We start from the raw sequence: 22,445 nt of genomic DNA on the forward strand, positions 1-22,445 counted from the left end.
AAGGTTTCTCAAGCGGAGGTCAGTGGCAAGGTTTTCTGTAAAAGCATGGCTTTCATTCTGCTCAAAGTATCAAGCTGTACCAATGAAACATTCAGTGAAGGCAATACTAGCACCTCCCTGACTGTATTTGTCGGAGGAAACAACACTTGCATACAGCAAATAACCCTGGTGTTCACGGTGACCGGATATGCAATGCCTGTAACCATGCCACAGCAACCTTGATCATTCAGCATCAAGTAACTCCCATTCGCAAGTAACTCGAACACTGGCGATATTACGGCAGCTGGTGTGCCTTTCATGTGGTACCACTAAGAAACACTTCTCGATCCCCACTCCGGCATCGAAATCTATATGGTAAATCCCAGAATTTTTTAATGTATTCTTTACTTAATTTTTCACATTTGCCTGCCTGCCTGCCTGCCTTTGCTCAAGGCAATAGTGAAGCTGAAATGTAGTGACCGGAGAGTGATTTGGCCAGTTTTTCAAATTGCAGCATTGTATATTTAGCTCCCGTTTGTGCCATTTCAACCTGTGTATCAGTTAGATTGTATTCTGAAAACAGAGACGTACTGTTTATAAAAAAGACACAAGGCCTGCACGTAAAGATTGTAGCGTCCAGCTCAATAACATAATAGAACGTAACTGTGATTGGCCATGTTGTAATATGGCTAAATCCTGTTCCAATATGTCAATAGGAGAAGATACAATGTTGCCCAATGAATATACCCTGGAGGTCAAAGTAGTTAACCCATTATCCACCACAGCAAAAGCTTTTTCTAAGTTCATACAGTCTATTTCCTGTATTCTCTCTGCGGCTTCTTGTTGGGAAAACTTCCAGATTTCATTATAGACAGCATAAATGCCTGCATATATGAAACGTTTTTGATGTTGTTTCCTAGGTCCTAGTAAAAAGTCCCTAAGATCCATGTCTTGTGAGAGTAAAGCTAAGTGTTGTTTCACTTCTGTAAGTGTTGAGGTGTCTAGCCATTGTAGGCACAACTTCCCAACACTGTAGGATGTCAGTAACCCTGAATGTTCTCTCTGTACAGAACGTGGGTCTGGCCTATGCATATTGAGTCCCTCGTGATGTGCAGGAACCTTTTGTGACATGTTTGTGTCTAAGGGCCAAACCACCCACTCCTTCCAATTTGGGTCTAATCTATTGTACTTTAGTATGTCATCAATTTTTGCCCCTTCCTTTGTAGAAGAATTCTGTCACCCATGGGTTGGTGTTGGAAACTTAGGAGTGTTTAGCTCTTTCATCTTGTCTATCGCAACACAGGATGTCTGTTGCACTGTATTATTTATAAATATCTGCTGTGGAATGAGGCATGCTTTAAATAGTGCCTCTGTATCCTGGACTTGGCAGTTCCTTGAACCCCAAATCTTTTTTGTGTCCATTTCGTCTTGCCATAGGTCAAACCCCTGTTCAGACAATTGGGCCAAAAATGAAGCAGAGTAAATCTGTTTGGTGTTTGTCAACATAATTTTCTGTGCTGATGTTGGTGCAACCTTATAATAAAATGAGGCTGGATCTGTTGTGTTAAATCCTGAAAAGTATTTAAGTTTCTGTGCAAAGATTTGTGAACTAGTTTTTGGTGGTGTTGGGCAATGTTCCCACTGATGGTATTCAAATACATTCCTAGGTGAAATAGATTTGTGCAGAAAATGATGACCAAAATGCTGATAACAGTATAATTTGTCATAGTCTGAAGAACCCTCTTAACATTTCATTATTAGAAAATGCGGCCGTTTTCTCTAAATCAGACAACATGTTAACTGTTTCAGTGTCACAATCATCAGAAAACGTACTGGAGGTATTCATTCAAAGATATTTTAAATACATGATTAATTTTTAAAAGTTTGGTCGGGGCGAAAAGGTTGAAATTCACCTTGTCCCATACTGTACCATCTGGTATAAGAACTGCTGTAATGTTCACTGATGACAAGTCTCTTCGTTCACGATGTGACAATGTGTGTGGCTGCAGGAGTATGTTGACCTTTCGGGCTATGGAATCTTGTTGAAGATAATGTCCATTAATAAGCATGTTAAAAGTCAATACTAAACTTGGCCATAAAAGAAAAAACAGTATCCCAGAAATTACCCAGAGTTCAATCCAAGGTGATACCAGCTATGTCTTTTGAAGAAAGAGAAGAAAGTTCTTTAATTCTTGCTTGAATGGTGTTTTAGCTGGCGTAGTTTCCGGCTCGCTTGGATCCAGAGAAAACTTATCAAAGTTAATGAAATAGCCAGAAGCAGTTCCATCAATTGTTGGAATTGCATCGGGATTAGTTGAAACGTTCTTTTCCTCTCGACGAGGCATGTTGATGTAGACGTCTGTATTAGGTCTAATTGCAACTTGTGAATTATTCTGATTTTCATTTAGAATTTGATTGTCCAGTTCAAGTGGGACAAGTTCCATAGCATTGTTGCTTAGTCCTTCATTCCTTACAGGTGGCTCTTCAAACGTGATGAGTCTTTCTGTTTGAACTTCTTGGTTTGTAGCTAGAGGAGGACGTCTGCTACATCAGAGCCCACTAGGCCTGCTATTTAGTATCTGCCACATAGTGTGGTTTGATTAAGTCAATTGAGACAAATCTTTTCTCCTTTTTTCCGGCAAGAGGCGGTTGCAGCACAGTTCTTGTACCGTGTACTGCAAAGATTGGTACAGGTTTTCTGTAAGAGGGTCCAAATTCCTTTTTGTCCGCAATTTTCTCTGACCAGATCCCTGACCTTTGGGATCCAGACAGGTCTTGCCGTGACTACCTTGGTTTCCTCAGTGGCGGTCTGCTTTAGATGGACATTGCTTTGTTTTGCCCTGGATTCTTTTAGATCCTGTAAAACAGCCAAACGATCATGGATATCAAATGGTTTTTCATCCGCCACTGCGCCTTCACAATCAAGATCAGGTACCCACATTTGTGTCCCAAAGAGGACCTCATATGGAGTGACACCCCCTAGAGAGCTTCTTGGCTGGTTATTTAATGCCCGCTGTACCCCATACAGGTGTGACCCAACTACCGCCCTTGCCTAATACCCTAGCTGTTTTTTTCTCTCCACAACAGAATTCCCCTCAGGATGATACAGAGATGAGAACTGCAATGCTACGCCCATTCCTTCCATGGCCTCTTTGTAAGCCAGAGAGCTAAACGCAGTGTCACGGTCAGAGTGTAACGTGCTAATACCGATAAAGACCGCAAATCTTTTATAACCATTCGAGCATCAGCAGAACACTGAGGCCAAACCCATAGGAATCTCGAGCATGAATCCACTGCCACCATGATATACCTGTAAGCCCTGTCCATTTGTAAGGGGTCGCAGTGTTCCAAGTACACACATGCGAGAGATTTGTCTGACTTTAGTAATGGCGTCTGTGCCGGGCGTGTAACGGCGGAGCCTTTCATTTGCTGGCAGATGTCGCATTTGAAGACAGTCTTTAGTTTGCTTGGATAACCCTGGCCATTAGTAGCGCTGTTTCAGTAATGAAATAGTCTCTGTAACGCCTGTGCACGCAGAGCCCAAACCCTCATGTGCAGCTAATATTAAACCTTGCCTACGATCCATATTTGGTATTACTCTGTCCCCCACTCCAGGAATCTGAGCATATGGAATGTTTTGTGCATCTAACTTGTAGGAGTATTTGAGTGGAAATGTTTTAGGTACTGCTGTGCTGCCTTTGCGTGATGCTATGACAGCTACCATTATATCTCCGTCTATTCTCGTTTTAGAACGAGTCAGCGCAGATACGGAAGCTGTGCGTACAGCCCCCTTTGCGGCTTCATCAGCCAATGAATTCCCTTCAACGTGAACGCCATCACGTTGATGACTCCGTGTATGGATCACATGAGTCCTCGGTAGCTCGGTTTTCAACTGTGCTACCTGTTCCCATAGCATTTTGTGTTTAATTGTGCCACCTTTTGCATCCTTACACCTGTTTTGTTCCCAATGCTGTAAGTACTCATTGTACGACTGTACACAGTAAAAAGAATCGCACGCGATTAGTGTGGGGAATTTGTGATCGGTATTTACAAGTGCCAGCATCAGTGCTTTTAATTCTGCCAACTGAGCCGTGCAGTCTCCTAAAGATTGTCTTTGTGCAGCTAGGATGGAACTTGCCATCATTCATGAGACCTTTAACGATAGCACATACCGAAAAATATTGCTGCTTAATTCCTATCACCGGTTGAGCAGATCCGTCAGTGTAAATTATATATTCATACTGGTCAAGAGGCAAGATTTTATTTGGTAGAGGATATTGTTGTTCATATTGCAGGAATGCCTGAGTTTTTAAACTGGGATCAAATTTGTATTCAACGTCTGTTGCAGTAAGAGAATTAGCCCATTGTATCCATATTGGATGTAACGCTTTCGCATTCGGGATGCTGGCTTTTGTAACAGCTTCTAAAGCTGGTACTGGGGTCACGACAATGATGCGTTTCCCTTGAGCCAGTGTTCTTTCTCTTGCTACAGCAGTCTGAACGGCTGTCAGTTTTTTTTCTGTTGAAGTGAAACACATTTCTACATTTGTGTACAGTTTTGGTTTGTAAGCGATAGGTACAATTTCTCCCTCATTAAAGGTCAAGTAGGTGTTCCTGCTTTGACCCGCAATTATTCGGATCACTAAGTGGCGTACATTTACGCGTGTTTGGAAGCAATCATGTGTTTCTGGAGTAAATAAAAAATATTAGTATGTTCTTGTGTCCAATCTCTGGCTGAAAAGTCAGGTTTGATTAATTCATAGAAAGGTTTTACCCTCTGTGCATAATCTAAAATGTATGTTCTGACGAAATTTAGGAATCCTAGTATTGATTGTAAATTTTTCAATGATTTTGGAGGCTGGAGCAGTGCACACTTTTCTAAAAAGTTAGCTGCCAGACTTTTGCCTTCACTTGACAACTCATATCCCAAAAATAGGACATTGAGGTGGGCTATTTTCAAGTTGTACTTATAGCCTTCTGTGGCAAATCCCATAATAATGGTGCCTACCCTTGTCAAGTGCCTTTCCAAGTCGTCGTCGTCGTCTGTCAGATAAATATCATCCACATAGGACAACGCTTTTTCATCAAATTTGTGAAGTAACTCACAAAATATAAATTTCGAAAATCGATTAGGAAGGCTGGAAGAGCAATTGACAGGAACTCTTTCGACATTATAAAAAGAATTTGCATCATACAATAGAAATATCGTAAAATTGGAAAAAGACTAAGTATGGACAGTAACATGAAAATGATTCAGCCCTGATGATGTCCCATGGGGGACGAAACGCGTAGGCTGGCTGTATTGAAATATTGATTGATCTGTGTTTTGAAGAGTTTGGAACAAGTGTCAATAAAGACAAGTGGACAAGGAAGCTTGCATTGGAATTCTGATTATTTATGGACTTCAATAATCAATTGTGGATGAATTCATAATAATTATACGCTCCTTCTGTGTGGATTTAATATTTTGTTAGATGACCTCTGTGTGGTGGATCATCAGAAGTGAGCGGTTGAGCGGTTTCTTTGAATATCTAGCCAATAAGTAATACACCTAGAATACTCTCCTGTGCACACGAGTTCTGTGACCCTCACCGCTCTTTAACGTTGGTTTGAATAGTCCTAATAGTACCCTGTCATGCAGGACCTACACTGTTTACGGATAACATATACTGTGGGTCTGGTGGCAGACTGACACTGTGCACCCCCACCGCATATGTTCGCCTTTGGTTTGCATTAGCTAGCTCACAGTGCCACTAGAATCTCCTGCTATCAGAGAGATTAGTTCTTGGCAACCTCAGAACACAATAACCTCAGACTCGTGGAAACAATATACTACTTTTCATCCAGTCACTCGTGCTTGCTTGTTTTGCTCTCAGAGAGATACAGCGAAGAAACAGTCGAGCGTTTTTACAATAAGAGTTTATTGTACCGTAGTTCTTCTCATGTAAAATAAGTGCGCTGTTCGAACTGTAACACAGTAGCAGAGATATAGAACCAGCAGTACAGTGAATAAAAAGGAATAGTATTGTTCTACCATTGTGCAATAGTCATGAACATATACATAAATATGAAATGCATTTATAAAATAAAGTGCGTACTCCTAAGATGCCTGACTAGATGTACCCGAGTGTACCTAGCATGTAAGTAGGTGCGAAAGAGCTACTACATCTAAGAGCCTTATGTCTAAGACCCAAGAATCCCGCTAGGATTGAATCAAACCCCCATACTTCAATAGTGAGAGTGTGGGACTTCGTCCTGGACTTGAGCTGGACACCCCGCAAGGGATCGTCAGACCACTGTCAGCTGGAGTGATGGCATGCCGGAGCTGCAGCGTCTTTGGTCAGTGTGTCGGTCTTAAAGTCTCGGTTCTTCAGTATTGAATCTTTCATAGATTCACATGCTTGTATCTTCCCCGTCGTCATGGTGGGAGTCTCACGGTAACAGAATGACCACAGCAGTATAAGAAAAACTGCATAGCAAAATCGCATAGGGAATCATCTTATTTGGTAACCAAACCTCATCATTATGTGGTCCAAGACTCAGCCAATCGGCTGCTAGCCCTGCCCTCACACTCCCCAGCAGAGCCTTCCTGCCTCAGATTTCCAACCGCCTTCGTGTGAGGAGGAGTCTCCCTGAGCTTTGCTCAGTTTGGTTCCTGTGTGAACTTTTGACCTCTTGTTCATCTAGAATTTCCTTCTCTTTGCTGGATTGAGGTACCGTGCTTCATATTTTCTTGCTTACTATGGCTGAAAGCTCTAAAAAGAGGCTCTTCAGGCCCTGCAAATCCTGTGGAAAACCTAGATTGTTTTCTGAAGACCCCACAAGGACTGCTTATATTGTCTGCACCCAAAACATGTGCCTAAAGACTGTAAGCATTGCAGAACTTTTTCTGCGAAAATCCTGCGTGACAGGGAGGCACGTCTTCTGCTGTGGCTTCAAAAGAAGAAGGTCACTTCAGAATCTGACTCTGAAGAGGAATCTAAGTCTTCAAAAAAGAGGAAATCATCGACTTCGGAAGATAATACAGAGCTAAAAAAGCAAAAGACAAAGGGGCTCCTTCGTCTTCATTACCTCATACTCCTCTTAAAAAATCTACAGAGTCTAGAGAAGTCTCCTCAGCTCCGTCGACGAAAATGAAGGCGTCGCCGGCTGTGATTGCTTTAAAACAGTCGACTAAGACCTCGTCGTCGAAGAAAAGCTCGTTGACGATCTCGTCGACGGGATCCTAGTCGACGGCCCCATTATCTTCGTCGGCGAAGACTTCGTCGTCGAAGACTACTATGTCGACGACCACTATGTCTACGATAATACAGCTTTCCACGTCGACGAGATCTCCGTCGACGGGAACTCCGTCGACGGCAGCTTTTCAATCTCCCAAAGTAAAGAAAATAACGTTGAAGTCTATTCCGTCGTCGACGGGCTCGTCGACGAAGAAGACTAAATCAACAGATTTTACGGCCTGGGCGAAGATTTCTTCGCTTCCTCCTTCCAATCTACTAGATTTGCAGTCAGAAGATGAAGAGTCTTCAAGAGTGGCTTATAGTCCGTCCCAATTTCGGATTAAGAGTCAGGAAACGGATGAGGAAGAATATCATGAGGTTCAGGAAGTCTTTTCTTTTCAAGATCACCCTCCACCGGATTCACGAAGATATGAGTCATTTCAGCAGTCTTATGACTACGAGGAAGAGCCTCAGCCTACTAGTAGAGAGTACACTATCTCAATGCCGGTTTCCTTAGTGACTGACTTGCGGCTGATGATAAATGACTACTATCGGCGTTTCCCTGACGCTAACTCTCAAGCGCCACAGACGGCAGATCAGCCTGCACAAGTACAACCACCTCATTCTTCTCCTAAAACTACCTCTCAAAAGATACGATCTCCACCAATTGTGACAATTAGAGACGATTTGGAAGACAGTGACGCCGATCAACCGGAAGAAGGAGAACTTCTTCAAGAAACGCAGGTTGACGATGAATGGGACCAATATATTCTCCAAACTACTCCGTCTCCATCTCCTACACCGGCGCACTCTCCGCCGCAAGATATAGGAGGTTTCCATGATATCATGGAGAAAGCGTCAAAACGCTTTGAGCTCCCACTTCCAGTTCAGGAAGCCGAATGTTTCCTCTGACTTTAAGGAGGAGTCACGCAAATCTATTCGGTCCATACCGATAATCGCTCATATTTGGGAGGAAGGATTGAAAATAATGAGGAACCCGGCTTCAGTGGCTGCTTCAGTTCCTCGAATAGACAAGAAATATAGAGCCCCAGAATCGTCTCTGGCCTGTTTGATTGGTCATCCACAACCAGAATCTGTGGTGACGCAGGCCGCCCAAAGGAACTCAAAAAATCCGGTTTCTACATCGGCAGTTCCCCCAGACAAATACGGAAGACGAATGGATGGCGCAGGGAAGCGTTTTGCGGTGATGGCAGCGTCTTCCATAAAGGCTTCCAATGCGTCAGCCCTCATCAGCAGATTCAATGGGCAGATGTGGTGCGATATAGCACCTTTACTCGCCCATCTTCCAGAGGATAAAAAAGAAGAAGCGGCTGCTATTCTGAAGGATGGGGCTAGGGCGGCCTCGGAATCCATAGACATCGCTATGGATTTGTCCTCAGTGGCATTTCGACAAATGGCAGGTGCAGTAGCCCTGCGAAGACAAGGATGGCTGAAGCCTACTTCGTTTAGACCGGAAGTGCGGTCTAAAATAGTGGACATGCCATTTGACGGAGAGAACCTGTTCGGAAAGCATGTAGATGATGCCCTCCAAAGCATTAAAACTGACAGAGACAGCGCGGGCGCTGGGATCTCTTCAACAGGGCAGGTTTCAGTCCTTTCGGAGGAGAGGATCCCGAGGACAATTTACACAAAGATCCTCGTTTCAATCGAGTAGATATCAGCCATACAATCAGCAGGGATATCGCCAATACTCGAACAATCAACAATTTCGATCCTCAAACAACTATCAGCAACAGTCCAGAGGAAGATCATCTGCGAGAGGGAAATCGCAGCAATCCAATCGACGACAATGACTTCATCAACACATCCGCCACTTATCCGAGAAGCAGCAGGCATTACCTGACTTCATTTTACCCAACTTGGCTGTCAATAGCAACAGACAGATGGGTTTTGGATGTGATTCAACATGGTCATACTCTGGAGTTCGTACAAAAGCCTCCAAATCAGCCTCCTATACACAGGAGACAAGAACATCTATCAGCCCTCAAGGCAGAAGTTTTAGCGTTACTACAAAAGGAGGCGATAGAAGAATTTCGCGGCTTCAACGAGGGAAAGGCTTTTACTCGCATTTCTTTCTCATAAAGAAGAAAGACACATCAAAATGGAGGCAGGTAATGGACCTGAGAGGTCTCAACAAATTCATCCAAAAGAAATCATTTTGAATGCTATCCCTGCAGGACATACTTCTCCTGATTGGCAGAGGAGATTATTTGGCATCCCTGGACCTCTTAGATGCTTATTTTCACATCCCAATCCATATAAACCACAGAAAATGTCTACGCTTCATGGTGGCGGGGCGTCATTACCAATTCAAAGTATTGCCTTTCGGCCTAAAGTCGGCGCCGAGAATCTTTACAAAGTGTATGGCGCCAATAGCGGCGCACCTAAGACTCCAAGGTCACCAGATTTTCCCTTATCTGGACGATTGGCTCATAAAAGGTGGTTCGTTCAGAGACACCCAACACTCTCTTCAAGTTTGCATGGATCTTTTCAATCACCTAGGTTTTCGAGTCAACCTAGGAAAATCACATCTCAGACCATCACAGTCCCTTCAATTTTTGGGAGCTCTAATTTGCACGGAGGAGGCCAAGGCTTATCCTTCAGAGGAGCGTATTCAAAAGATCATACAGTTGACAACACAATTGCAAATAAAAAAGTCAGTTTCAGTAAGAATCTACAAGTCATTATTGGGGATGATGTCCTCTTGTATCCCCCTACTTCCAAATTGCAGATTCCGCATGAGACCTATACAAGAACTGCTAGCCAAGCAATGGCTTCAGTCGCAGGGATCCTTCGAGGATCGAATAGAGATCACTCCTCAGATCCGAAACGCCCAGTCATGGTGGAAGATCAGGGATCATTTAGCGGAAGGACTGTCTTTCGAATCACAGAGCTACAGTTTCGTAATGATGACGGATGCTTCACTTCAAGGTTGGGGTGCGCATCTCCAGGAGCTCGAAATTCAGGGCCACTGGTCAAAGTCCGAAACGCAGCTCCACATCAACTTGCTGGAACTAAGGGCCGTGTTCGTGGGACTCAAGGCTTTTCTTCCCAAGATTCGCGGATCTACGGTTCTTGTGAAGACAGACAGCTCAACGTCTATGTTTTACCTTCTAAAACAAGGGGGTACAAAGTCGAAACTCCTGTCGAAGGAAGCACAAGACATTTGGAAATGGCTTCTAGCTCACATCTCGCTTCAAGTGCAGCATTTTGCAGGGGTAGACCACACGAGCGGATATTCTGAGCAGATCTTCCGAGATTTCTCACGAGTGGGAACTGAATCAGAAGCACCTTTCCAAAGTTTTCAAGGCATGGGGCACTCCAAGCCTTGAATTGTTCGCGGATCGCCACAATTCGAAATGCAAAAACTTTGCAAGCAGGTTTCCGCAGAAAGGATCGTGGGGCAATGCGCTACAGCTGTGCTGGACGGGTATGTTTGCGTATGCATTTCCCCCCTTTCCTCTAATATTGAAAGTCTTAAGAAAGATGAAATCCGAGCCGTGCCATCTGATTCTGATTGCCCCAGCGTGGCCGAGACAAGCGTGGTTCTCAGAACTTCTCAGACTCTCAGTGACACCCAGGATACAGTTCCCATTAGTGCAGGATCTGATAACTATGAACAACGGACAGATACTGCATCCAAATTTGAAATCGCTGAGCTTGTCAGCATGGGACCTCACTAGCATGAGTTCCACCTGTTAAAGATCCCTCAGGAGTGCAGAGAGATTCTCTCACGATCTCGGGCAGTCTCCACAAACAAAACATATTCGGCTAAATGGAAAAGGTCACTGGTGTGCATCTAACGATTTACATCCATTTCGAGTCTCTTCTGATCAGATTCTTCCATATCTGTTGACATTGGCCAAATCTGGACTCTCTCATATGTCTATAAAAGTACACCTAGCCGCTATTTCAAGGTACACAAGAGTTCCTGACCGACCATCTCTTTGGTCCCAAAGAGTTATTAAAGAATTCCTCAGGGGGCTCTTCAGAATGTTCCCTCCAGTTCGTAGACCAGTAGTTCCTTGGCAGCTTAATACAGTTCTTGCACAGCTAATGAAACCGCCATTTGAGCCAATCCATAAGCCGGAATTACAATTTGTCTCATGGAAGACAGCGTTACTATTAGCGCTGACGTCGGCAAGAAGGGTCAGCGAGATCCAAGCTTTCTCAATTGCAGAACCACTCCTCCAATTCAGGCAGGACAGAGTGATTCTGAGGACGAACCCCAAATTTATTCCTAAAGTCCCCTCCAGCTTTCATCTGAATGAACCAGTAGTTTTGCCTACATTTTTTAAAGACCCGTCAACAACGGCAGAAAGAGCGTTGCACTCTTTAGACATCAAACGATGTCTCAAATTTTACATCGATAAGACGCAATCATTCAGAAAGACAAATCAACTTTTCGTAGCCTTTGCTGGCCCCAAGAAAGGCGTGGCACTTTCTAGATCTAGTATCTCGAGGTGGATATCGTCAGCAATATCCTTGTCATGTTAAAGCTGGAAAACCTTTGCAAGCCAAAGTACGTGCGCACTCCACAAGGAAGATGGCAACTTCTACGGCTCTATTTGCAGGGGTGCCATTGCCAGACATTTGTAGAGCTGCGACATGGAAGAATGCGCACACCTTTACTAGACATTGTCTGGACACAGCATGGAAAAAGGATGCAGCAGTGGGACAAGCAGTTCTACGGCACCTATTTCATTAAGGTGTTTATCATGGATTATGACGATGTATGTATGTACAGATATAGGTATATTTACACAAATTTTTTAAATGCTGCAATGTACGTTAACATTCTATCCAAAAGAGCAGAGCCCACGGTTATTGGGGGTTCTAGCCTGGAAATGCAATTTGGGATAAGTACTGCTTGCTATTCTGATTCAAGCATGTGAACTATGAAAGATTCAATACTGGAGAAAAAACTAGTTACTTCCCTGTACACTATGGTTCTCCAGTATTATCTTTCATAGATTCACATGCGGCCCGCCCACCTCCCCATTTCTCAGGCAGAACCTCTTTGTTTCTAGCAGTGTTTTAGTCTCGCACTCTGGGCTGGAAATCTGAGGCAGGAAGGCTCTGCTGGGGAGTGTGAGGGCAGGGCTAGCAGCCGATTGGCTGAGTCTTGGACCACATAATGATGAGGTTTGGTTACCAAATAAGATGATTCCCTATGGGATTTTGCTATGCAGTTTTTCTTATACTGCTGTGGTCATTCTGTTACCGTGAGACTCCCACCATGACGACGGGGAAGATACAGGCATGTGAATCTATGAAAGATAATACTGGAGAACCATAGTGTACAGGTAAGTAACTAGTTTTTTCCCTTCTGCTTTCTGATCCCAAGAGGTGCTGTATTCATACAGTCTATGTACGTGTGTTACCCATTGTTCTGTATGATGTTGGGGATTAAACCTTGTGTGTCGATGGGAGAGGTGAAGTATGCCTCCTGGAGAATGTACTCATCAATTATTCATATGTGCTAAGGATGACGTCTAAGCAATATCGATTGGGAAAAACCCACCCTCAGCATGGAACTATGTGAAAGGTTTAGTCCATAAAAGGCTACAGTCCTTATAAGGCGTGATGTCCCTATAAGACATTCTGTCCTTATTTGGAGTTATGTCCTTATAAGGCTCGTTCATATGAAATAACGGAAGCTAATGTAGGGAAAGTACACGATGTTCCCTGGACCTATATAAGGGTACCTATATGAAATATAACACTCCCCCAAATTTCATTCCTAAACAACATGTAATGTCACCAGAACATCTCGCACTCCTGAAGCAAGAAGTTCTCTCTCTGTTACAAAAACATACAATAGAACCAGTCCCGTTCCATCAACAGGGAACCGGAGTGTACTCCCTGTACTTTTTAATTCCAAAAAAGGACGGCTCTCTAAGGCCTATTCTAGACCTCAGGCAGCTAAATCTTTACATTCAGTCAGACCACTTCCACATGGTCACCCTCCAACAGGTGTTCCCAGTGCTTCAACAAGGCGACTGTCTATCCACTCTGGATTTAAAGGACGCCTACTTCCATATTCCCATCCACCCAGCTCACAGAAAATATCTCAGGTTTGTGGTGGACAGACACTTTTGGGGTAACTACGGCACCCAGGGTATTCACCAAGTACCTTGCGGTGGTCACAGCTCATTTAAGAAGACAACACATTCACGTCTTCCCTTACCTGGATGACTGGCTAATAAAAGCCAAATCACAGCACACCTGCATTGTCCACACTCACAAAAGAGTACAGCTGCTTCACGACTTGGGATTCACTGTAAACCTCACCAAGTCTCACCTCCAGCCGTCCAACACTCAAGCGTATATAGGAGCCACAATCGATACTTTCAAAGCTCTAGCATACCACAACCCAGTCAGGATATGCAACATGCAATTGATCATGCAATTGATCGGCATGATGGCTTCTTGCATTCTAATTGTGTCTTACGCAAGACTTCAAATGCGTCCCCTACAGGAATGCTTGGCACGTCAGTGGAACCAGGCTCAAGGTCAGTTAACCGATCTGGTGTCGGTGGACGGCCGCACTCACCTCTCTCTGTAGTGGTGGAATACACAAACTTTCCAAAGGGCGGCCATTCCTTGACCCGGTTCCACAGATGGTGTTAACAGCAGACGCATCGCTGACTGATTGGGGAGCTCATCTTCAAACACACACTGTTCAGGGCACATGGACCCTACAACAGAAACAACTTCAAATACACTACCTAGAGCTACTAGTGATTTTTCTGGCATTGAAAGCTTTTCAACTGCATTTAGTAGGCAAAGATGTCTTAATCCGTACAGACAATATGACAGCAATGTACTACATACAAAAAACAGGGAGGGACACACACTCTACAGCTTTACGCCTAGCTCAAAGCATATGGAGATGGGCCATACCCCAGAAGATATATCTCCTTGCGGAACACCTCCCAGGGGTAAACAACCAGATCGCAGATCTGCTCTGTCGTCAAAGACAACAGATTGACGAATGGGAACTACATCCTCACGTTCTGATCCCATTCTTTCAAATGTGGGGATATTCAGAAATAGATCTCTTCGCAACACACCTCAACGCAAAATGCCCAAACTTCGCGTCCAGGTACCCACACCCATCATCCACAGGCAATGCGCTATGGATGAATTGGTCAGGGAGATTTGCTTACGCTTTTCCACCTCTCCCGCTAATTTCATAAGTGGTTTGGAAGCTCAAGCATCAGTCTCTCACAATGATCCTAGTTGCTCCCACATGGACTTGACAACCCTGTTTCACAACCCTATTGGAACTATCAGTAGTTCCTCACCAAAAGCTGCACCTCTCCCCCAAGCTTCTCACTCAGAACCATGGAGAGGTAAGACATCCAGATCCCAGTCAACTCAACCTTGCGATCTGGCACCTGAAATCATAGAGTTTGGCTACCTTAATCTTCCGCCAGACTGCATGAATGTCATTAAAGAGGCTAGACGCCCTACCACTAGAGCAAGCTATGCGGCAAAGTGGAAGCAATTTGTAATTTACTTCACAAACATTCAAATCAATCCACTAGATGTTTCAATTCAAAGCATCATTTGCTACCTATTCACCTACAGCGTTGTAATTTTGCCTATACATCTATACGGTTACATCTGGCTGCAATAGCCGTTTCCCTACAAAACAGACATTTGTCTTTGTTTTGCGTGCCTGCTATCAAGGCATTTATGGAAGGACTTAAAAGAATCATACCTCCTAGACTTCCACCTTCTCCAGTGTGGAATACATAGTCCTTACAAGACTCATGGGCCTACCATTTGAACCTCTGCACAAATGTGAGCTACAGTTTCTCACTTGGAAAGTAGCCTTCCTTATAGCCATCACATCTCTCAGAAGAGTTGGTGAGCTCCAGGCACTAACCATAGAAGAACCATTTTTACAAATGCATCAGAATAAAGTGGTTCTTAGGACTAATCCCAAATTTCTACCTAAAGTCGTTTCTGCCTTTCATCTCAACCAGTCTATTGAGCTACCCGTAGTTTTTCCTCAACCAGACTCAGTGGCAGAACGTGCTCTTCACACATTAGATGTAAAAAGAGCAATACGGTATTACATTGAAAGAACTACATCTTTTCGTAAAACAAAACAAATCTTTGTTGCTTTTTCACCACCGCATAAAGGCAATCCCATATCAAAAGCAGGTATTGCACGGTGGATCGTTAAATGCATCCAATTATGTTACGTTAAAGCTAAGCGCACATTAACCGTTACCCTAGGGCGCACTCTACAAGCAAACTAGGGGCTTCTATGGCATTCTTATGGAACATACCCTTAAATGACATCTGCAAAGCAGCAACATGGTCTTCGCCACACACATTCACAAAGCACTATTGTGTAGATTTGTTAGAAAAACAACAAGCTAGTGTGGGTCAGGCCATTTTAAGAACACTATTTCAAACCACTGCAACAGATACAGGTTAGCCACCACTGGGAAGATAACTACTGTATGGTCTATGCTAAAGCATATGATCTACAGCTCATATGCCTCGAACGGAAAATGCTACTTACCCAGTATGCATCTGTTCTTGGAATATAAAGCTGTAAATTCATATGCACCCACCCGCCTCCCCGGGTACTTTTATCTGTGGCAGTATTATCTTTCTTAGATACACCATACATGGACATCTCTTTCTACTCTTACTAACTCCATCACTCTTACCGCAAAACAATGGCTGGAGTCGATGCCCATGCGCATTATCACTGAAAGGAGGAGTCACCTACCTCGTGACTACAAAGACTTCTTCGAAGAAAAACAAAGTGCAAACATCTGGACCCAACACCAGATGGCGATCTATGCTAATGCATATGAATCTACAGCTTTATATGTCAAGAACAGATGCATACTGGGTAAGTAGCATTTTCCTACCATCTCGTAACTCTCTGCTCATTAGAAATAAATGTAAAGCTGTGTTGAAACATTTTGTAGTTCCGTTGGTGTACTAAACTAGATGATAAACTGGTCAGTAACATGGCAACCTTTATTTTGTTTCTTAGGAAATGAAGCAACGACACATAGCAAAGCCATTTTCAATGGAGAAGTTACTGTACCAGATTGCAACGGTGGAGGCAAAGAAGGAAAATGGTCGGACTCTGAGTACAATTTCTTCACTGCTTGGAGAGCTCAGGTATCTAAACCTGCTGGTTTGTTACTTTCCATTTGAAAATGTTCTGTATGGTTCTACCCAGAAGGATTCAGTTCCTGAAAAATGCGTAGAAGTGAACGAAAAGAGAAAAAACGTATTCATTTGAAAAATATATTTGGGCCATTTTAAATAACCACATGTTTACTGCTATTTTTGCAGCCTGAAACAATCCTAGGTAGTTCCAAGCTTATTTCATTGTTACTGGCTAGATATTTCACGTGTCCACGGTTACCCATTGTTAGTTATATTTACTATTCGGATCGATTGGTAGCACTCCTTCAACCCTTCTTTCACTTCTGCGCGTTTTGGAGGGACTAGCTTCGTCTGGGGACAACCTCACTTTACTTCCTGTTCACTGTGAATTCTGAATTCGATGGCAAATGTAGACTAACGGCACAATCAAGGCCAGGCTCTGGTCAAATGTGATCCTACAGATGCCTTTTCCCTTGCTGTCCCTACAGGGTTCAAATGTGTGCAAGGGTTTGGGCTTCTAAGGATTCTAGTTCACCTCTTGAGCCAGTGACGGGCATTTCTAGAGTTCAGGAATCTCCGTTGGTGGCACCAAGAAGTTAACTAGATTTGACTTGCAATTCTTCATTTGGAAATCCTGTACTTGGAGTCAGAGCTGTGAATGGCGTGACCGCTCCAGTACACAAAGCATTGGTGTGGAAAATTCCAGATGAGCCGTTGAGAGAGCGCTAATTGTTTTACCTTCCTTGTATACATGCCCCGCAGCAATTGGTTTCACACCGGGACTTCTCCACTACAATATGCAGTCGCAAAGCTTTACTTTCTCACCAGATTTCTTTTCTCTGTATATTCAAGGAGAACAGAGTCTGAATTTCTCAACGTTGGCATTACAACCTTTTCTATCCACATTGATGTCCATTAGAGAAGATCCCATCTCCTGGGAAGGGAAACAATGCCACCAGATTATACTGTTTCTTTCCATTTGGACTCCCAGGCGCTTACAGTTGGGAATTCCTGGCATGATGTGCTGTCCCTGTCGGTGACGAGGTGCTGTTGTGGCCACCTTGTGATCAAGGGGTATTAACCTGATTAACCCCTTGACGCTGGCGTCATGCAACATGTTTTCTTGCTAGAAGTGAACAACTCTCCAGAAAATCCCAACCCCCAGTGTCGAGAGTTATGTATACATCAATTTCTCTCTTCACAGTGACTTAATTCAAGGAACCAGCCTGGAAGTCCATGTGCTCAGGCTGCAAGTTGACAAGTTTTCTGACACTGTTTCTGATGGTATCGTGTATAATACTGTTTCTTTTTGTCTACTTCTACCTAGTGTTGATACCTATCTTTGAAAGTGCGGCATCTGGCAGATATTGATGGCCAGTATATGGAATGCTCTATGATGACCACAGAGATTCTCCATTTAGTTTAATTGTCATAGTTATGTTGCCTCGGTCTCTCTCCTAGCGATAAGAGAAAGAAAGCGAGACCTTTGTGTGTAGACAGAGAAAGTTAAGGTTGAAAGGTGGATGATGTACGGGTAGGAATGGCATGTGCCATTGCTATTATTATATATATATTTTTTAGATTCATAGGTTTTCACTGCATTTCATGTGCTTGTTGAGGTATTAGACCTAACCACTGTTTTTCAATTTTCCTTCTCATAATATTTAGGGATTGCAGCTTGCTGATACGCACACAGAGCCCCAATTGGGTTCTTGTAGTCTTACTGTCACTTGACCCTCATTACCAGGCTCATGGGTAGCTTAGTAATAAGGGTACGGTGATGTTGGACTCTGGGTTCTGATTGTTGTTTCTTTGGTTAGGGATACCGAGCTGAGGCAGCGTCAGGAGCTCTTCAAGGCAGGTCTACATTCTTCAGCCCGCTATGGCAGTCCTGACAACCACAACTCAACCGTGGACGGGAAGAAAAAACCTCGAAAGTGGCTACAGTTTGAAACCTCAGAGAGACGATGTCAGATATGCCAGCATCTGTGCTACCTTTCCATGGTAAGGCTAGATCTTTTTATGAATTCAAAAACAATTAAAGGTTGTTTGTGTTTGGAAATACAAGAGGCAGTCCTATTAAACGTTGATATTTTTCACCTAACTGGCACTTTCATGCACCTAACATACATTTGTAATCGTAATCCAAGAAGGCATCTGCCAAAGGTGTATAATTCACATTCCTACTGCCTCTTCCTGAGTGTAAGCACTCAGCTAAGTGTTCTTCTAAAGGCTCTACTGTGTAATTGTAGAAATTCCTAATCATCAACATTATATACTGGGGAATACGTGTCACCTATTGTATCATAAACCTAATCCTGGTCAAAATCGTAGCCAAATTTAATTCTCTTTGAAGGTGCTTTGTATAGCACAGTAGCTGTTGAGCTATGGTAGGTACAGGACATTGCCTGTGATTTTTGCTGATTGGACCCACTTTTGCCTCGCAAAATGTATAAGTAGTGCAGCCTAGACGTGTAACGTGTGGCATCTGCACCCAGGGCCATTTATCTACTGCACGCGCCTATCAGTGGAAGTGGCCCATTCAATGTAGTCTGAACAGCACATGAGTCACCGTTAACCACCATCATGTGAGAGACCATAGTCCTTATTTGATGCTGCATTAGTTTGTGAAGGCTGAAGACTATTTTATAAAAACCTTTTGGACTAAATATACCACACCAATTTTAGACTCTGGCGCAAAATATATATGAAATGTTAGAGATGAAGTGCATTTCTTTCCCTCCACTACTGAACATCCTCCACTCAGTACCTACTCCACCAATAAACATCCTTGTTAAATAGAATTTTAACCCTTGGTGCCCCCTTCCCCTTTTCCCGATCTTGGTATTTTGATGGAATCTTTGTAGTACCAATACAAAACATCAAATGTGTCTAAGATCTCACCGAACACCTTGTGGCGTAAGGGTGCCTGTCATGATGTATGTCTCACTGCTAGAGCTCAAGCTACAGATTGTTTTGCGCTTTGCGACTTCAGAATGATTTGTCCTTCCAGGAACCCAGAAAATGTTGTCAGTCAACTGAGAGAGATGAAGAATTCATATAATGCCACACTCTTTCTTGCATTAAACTCAAGCAGGGAAAGAGGAACAACTGGAACTCGAACCTCACTTAGCAATGGAACCTCAAGAGGAACAAGAGAAAGAGTTTGTTCCATATAAGGAAGAACAGGAGGAGGGCATGTTTAAGCTGGAACATTTTGAGCACCTGCTAAAGCCGAAGAGTGATGGCAAGATGTCAACAGTGACTCACCTGATGAAATGGGTCGAAAAATACCCTTTGAAACATCACCCAAAGCCCCCTCCCCCAATGACCTTGGAATATACAGCGCCGTGTTAAAAAGGGAGGCGGACACTTGATGGGTCCACATAGAAGAGGAGCAGGGAAATCACGTTTTCAGCTCAAGATACTATCACCCTCAAGAAAGAGGAAATCTTTTCCTTCCAGTGATGCCAAGAGGGCTCCACCAATGAACGGAAACTTCAAGTAACACGTCCCAGAAAACTATAAGGAGGGCAAAGGCAGGGATCATGCAGGGCAAAACCACTGCCAATGCATGCCTCATGTCCACACTGGAAGCAGGTGACAGGGATAACCGGCAACTATGCTTAACCTCCACGTTGAGGAAACATGCTTGACTAAGGTTGTCTGGTTTTAAGCAGGAAGTCCAGGCTGCAATAATCAATAGGCCTTTCATAGAGGAAAACCTTTTTGGGAATGCAGTTGACCGTTCTCTGCAGAGAATGAAGGACAATGACCCTAGCTCAGTCTATGGCTGCCCTGCAGTTCAGAGACCCGTTTACAGGCGCAAAAACACTGAGGTAAAGGATTCCAACAAGAAAAGGAGCACATCTTACCACCCCTCAAGCCATATTCCCAACACAAGCAGGTGCAGCACTGTGGCAGTACCCCACTATTCCAAGGCAGCCCTTTTGAGGGACTTACAACACTAACCACCATGTTTTACATCAACAAACAGGGAGGGGCAAGATCATACATGCTGTCCAAACTAGCACAAGACTTATGGAGAGGGCCATCCCGACAAACCTAATACTTGCTTCAATAAACCTTCCTGGAGTAAAAACACAGAATCAGACATGTTAAGCAGACTGAAAAGATTTCTCATGGGTGGGAGCTAAAACAAGAAATAAAAATTAATAAAAAAAATCTCTGCCCATAGACCTCTTCGCAACTTAGGAGAAAGCAAAATGCCAACTGTAAGGAAACCGGCCATTAATTGTGCGGCATGCACAAGTAAGGGGTCCACATTCACCCCTTCACTCAGAACCAAACACCCCATGGTAGCGCTTGACTGTCCTAGGGTAGTGAAGCAGAGCAGTCCAAGCCCTACTCGGGGGATTTGGTGTGGGCTAGTAATAGCCATTCACTGGCACTCCACGACACTCAATTATTCTCCAGTCTCTTTCTTTAAAAAAGGAAAAGTACATTTGTTGCACAGTCTACTTAATACTCCACAGTAATTTACAAATATACATAAGGCTGGTGGAAATAACTTTGGCAACATCGCATTTAAAGCCTAAAGGGTCATGACCCCAAACATCACAGTACAAAGATACAACACAGCACATAACCATATAGGGGGTGCCACTTTACAGCAGGTCAATGTAACCAGACTTGAATACCAGATTCACAAGTCATAATACCTCACTTCATCACTGATGTCAGTAACCAGAATCCATCTGCAATAATTTTAAGTGAAAACGCATTACAATCATGTGCACACATTATATAACTAATAAAGCATTGCAGCCATTCAGGAATAATCATTACTGTCAGTAGTAACAACCCCTTTAAATTAAGCATTATTATAAGCATTGTACATATTTTTTTAATAAATCCTTGTTCAAACATAACCATGTGTCTGTCTTTTATTTATTTTTTTAACAACTTTAGGCCACACAAACTACAGCCATAGAACCAGCAGTGGGAGCGCTGCACTCACAACTAGAGAGCAAACGTTCCAGCCTTGGGACTAGAGTGGTAACAGCTTCTTTGACCCTTTCAACATAGGGTCAATACTTCAGTGCAAGTTTTCTTGGGGTTTCCTTTGGGGGAGCTGATGTATTCCTGCAGCCTCCATGCTCTCTCTGTTCTGCTCTTGGGGCCACCACAAGAAGCAAAAACCTTGCGCGCAAGCAAAGCCACACCCAGCACATCAGGGAGCCACTTCCCGGTAGTGTGAATATATAATTAGCGGCTCCAGCCAAATTCTTTGGATGCTGCTGCCGAGCCTAGCAGCTTCCTTGTTGCCTTGTTTGTTTCTTCTGCTGGGCATGCCCAGTCCTACACGGACACCTTGCATGCCTCCCTTCATTGGGGGCAGCGCAGGGAGGCCACCTCTGGCTGCCTGGTTTGGCTCCCCACAAGTCAGCAGTCTCCTTGCTGTTGATACGGAAGCCGGCAGCGCTGTTCTCCCCTTCCCACTTCAAGTGGGTGGGATGTTACTTTTTGCACTGCGGCTCCCCTCAGACATGGACATGAGAAGTGGGCGTGCAGCCTCTGCAGCTGGTGCCTGGATATGAGGTCCTGAGCTCCTTTCCAATCTTCTTGGAAGTGGAGGCACAAGGGCACTGCAGCGTTGGGGGCCTGAAGATAGGGTCCCGGGCTCCACTTTTGCGCCTGGTGGGGAGGGGTGTGACTGCGCTTTCCTGGTTTCTATTGGTGAGCAGGCCTGGAGCTGGGGTCCTGGGCCCCCATATATGAAATAAAGGGCCCAGGGGTTGGGGATCTGATTCTTCAGAGTTCTGATGAGGGGGCCCCAGGCATGTTCTCTCCTAGGGTTTACAATTAAAACATGCTCCTCACGTTGACCCCCATTCCTGGCCAACCGTTGGGGTTTCTGGACCTCGGGCAGCAGAGCTCCTTGCACTCCAGCTCCCAGCTGGCGGGTCAAATGTTAAATCCCTCTCTCTTTGTTATTTCAGGTCCTGTTGGGCCGTTTTGTATGATCTTGGGCTCATTTTGCTCCTGGTGACGAGCACTAGTCCAAAAAAAATCCTTGGAACTGAAAGATGGCCTATCTACAAAGCCTTC

General features: G+C 44.0%; 1 protein-coding gene across 3 annotated transcripts in view; it reads left to right on the top strand.

Moving 5' to 3' along the window:
- JARID2 (jumonji and AT-rich interaction domain containing 2) overlaps positions 1 to 22,445 on the top strand; it is a 671,808-nt gene that overhangs the window by 594,869 nt on the left and 54,494 nt on the right. For all 3 annotated transcript variants that reach the window (XM_085607031.1, XM_085607030.1, XM_085607032.1), the window contains exons 15-16: positions 16,252 to 16,382; positions 18,194 to 18,377. In XM_085607031.1, coding sequence (XP_085463157.1) covers positions 16,252 to 16,382; positions 18,194 to 18,377 — 315 coding nt within the window. The remainder of the gene's footprint in view (positions 1 to 16,251; positions 16,383 to 18,193; positions 18,378 to 22,445) is intronic.

This window comes from Triturus cristatus, chromosome 5_2 (assembly GCF_964204655.1).
Source record: "Triturus cristatus chromosome 5_2, aTriCri1.1, whole genome shotgun sequence".
Classification (NCBI taxonomy): Eukaryota; Metazoa; Chordata; class Amphibia; order Caudata; family Salamandridae; genus Triturus; species Triturus cristatus.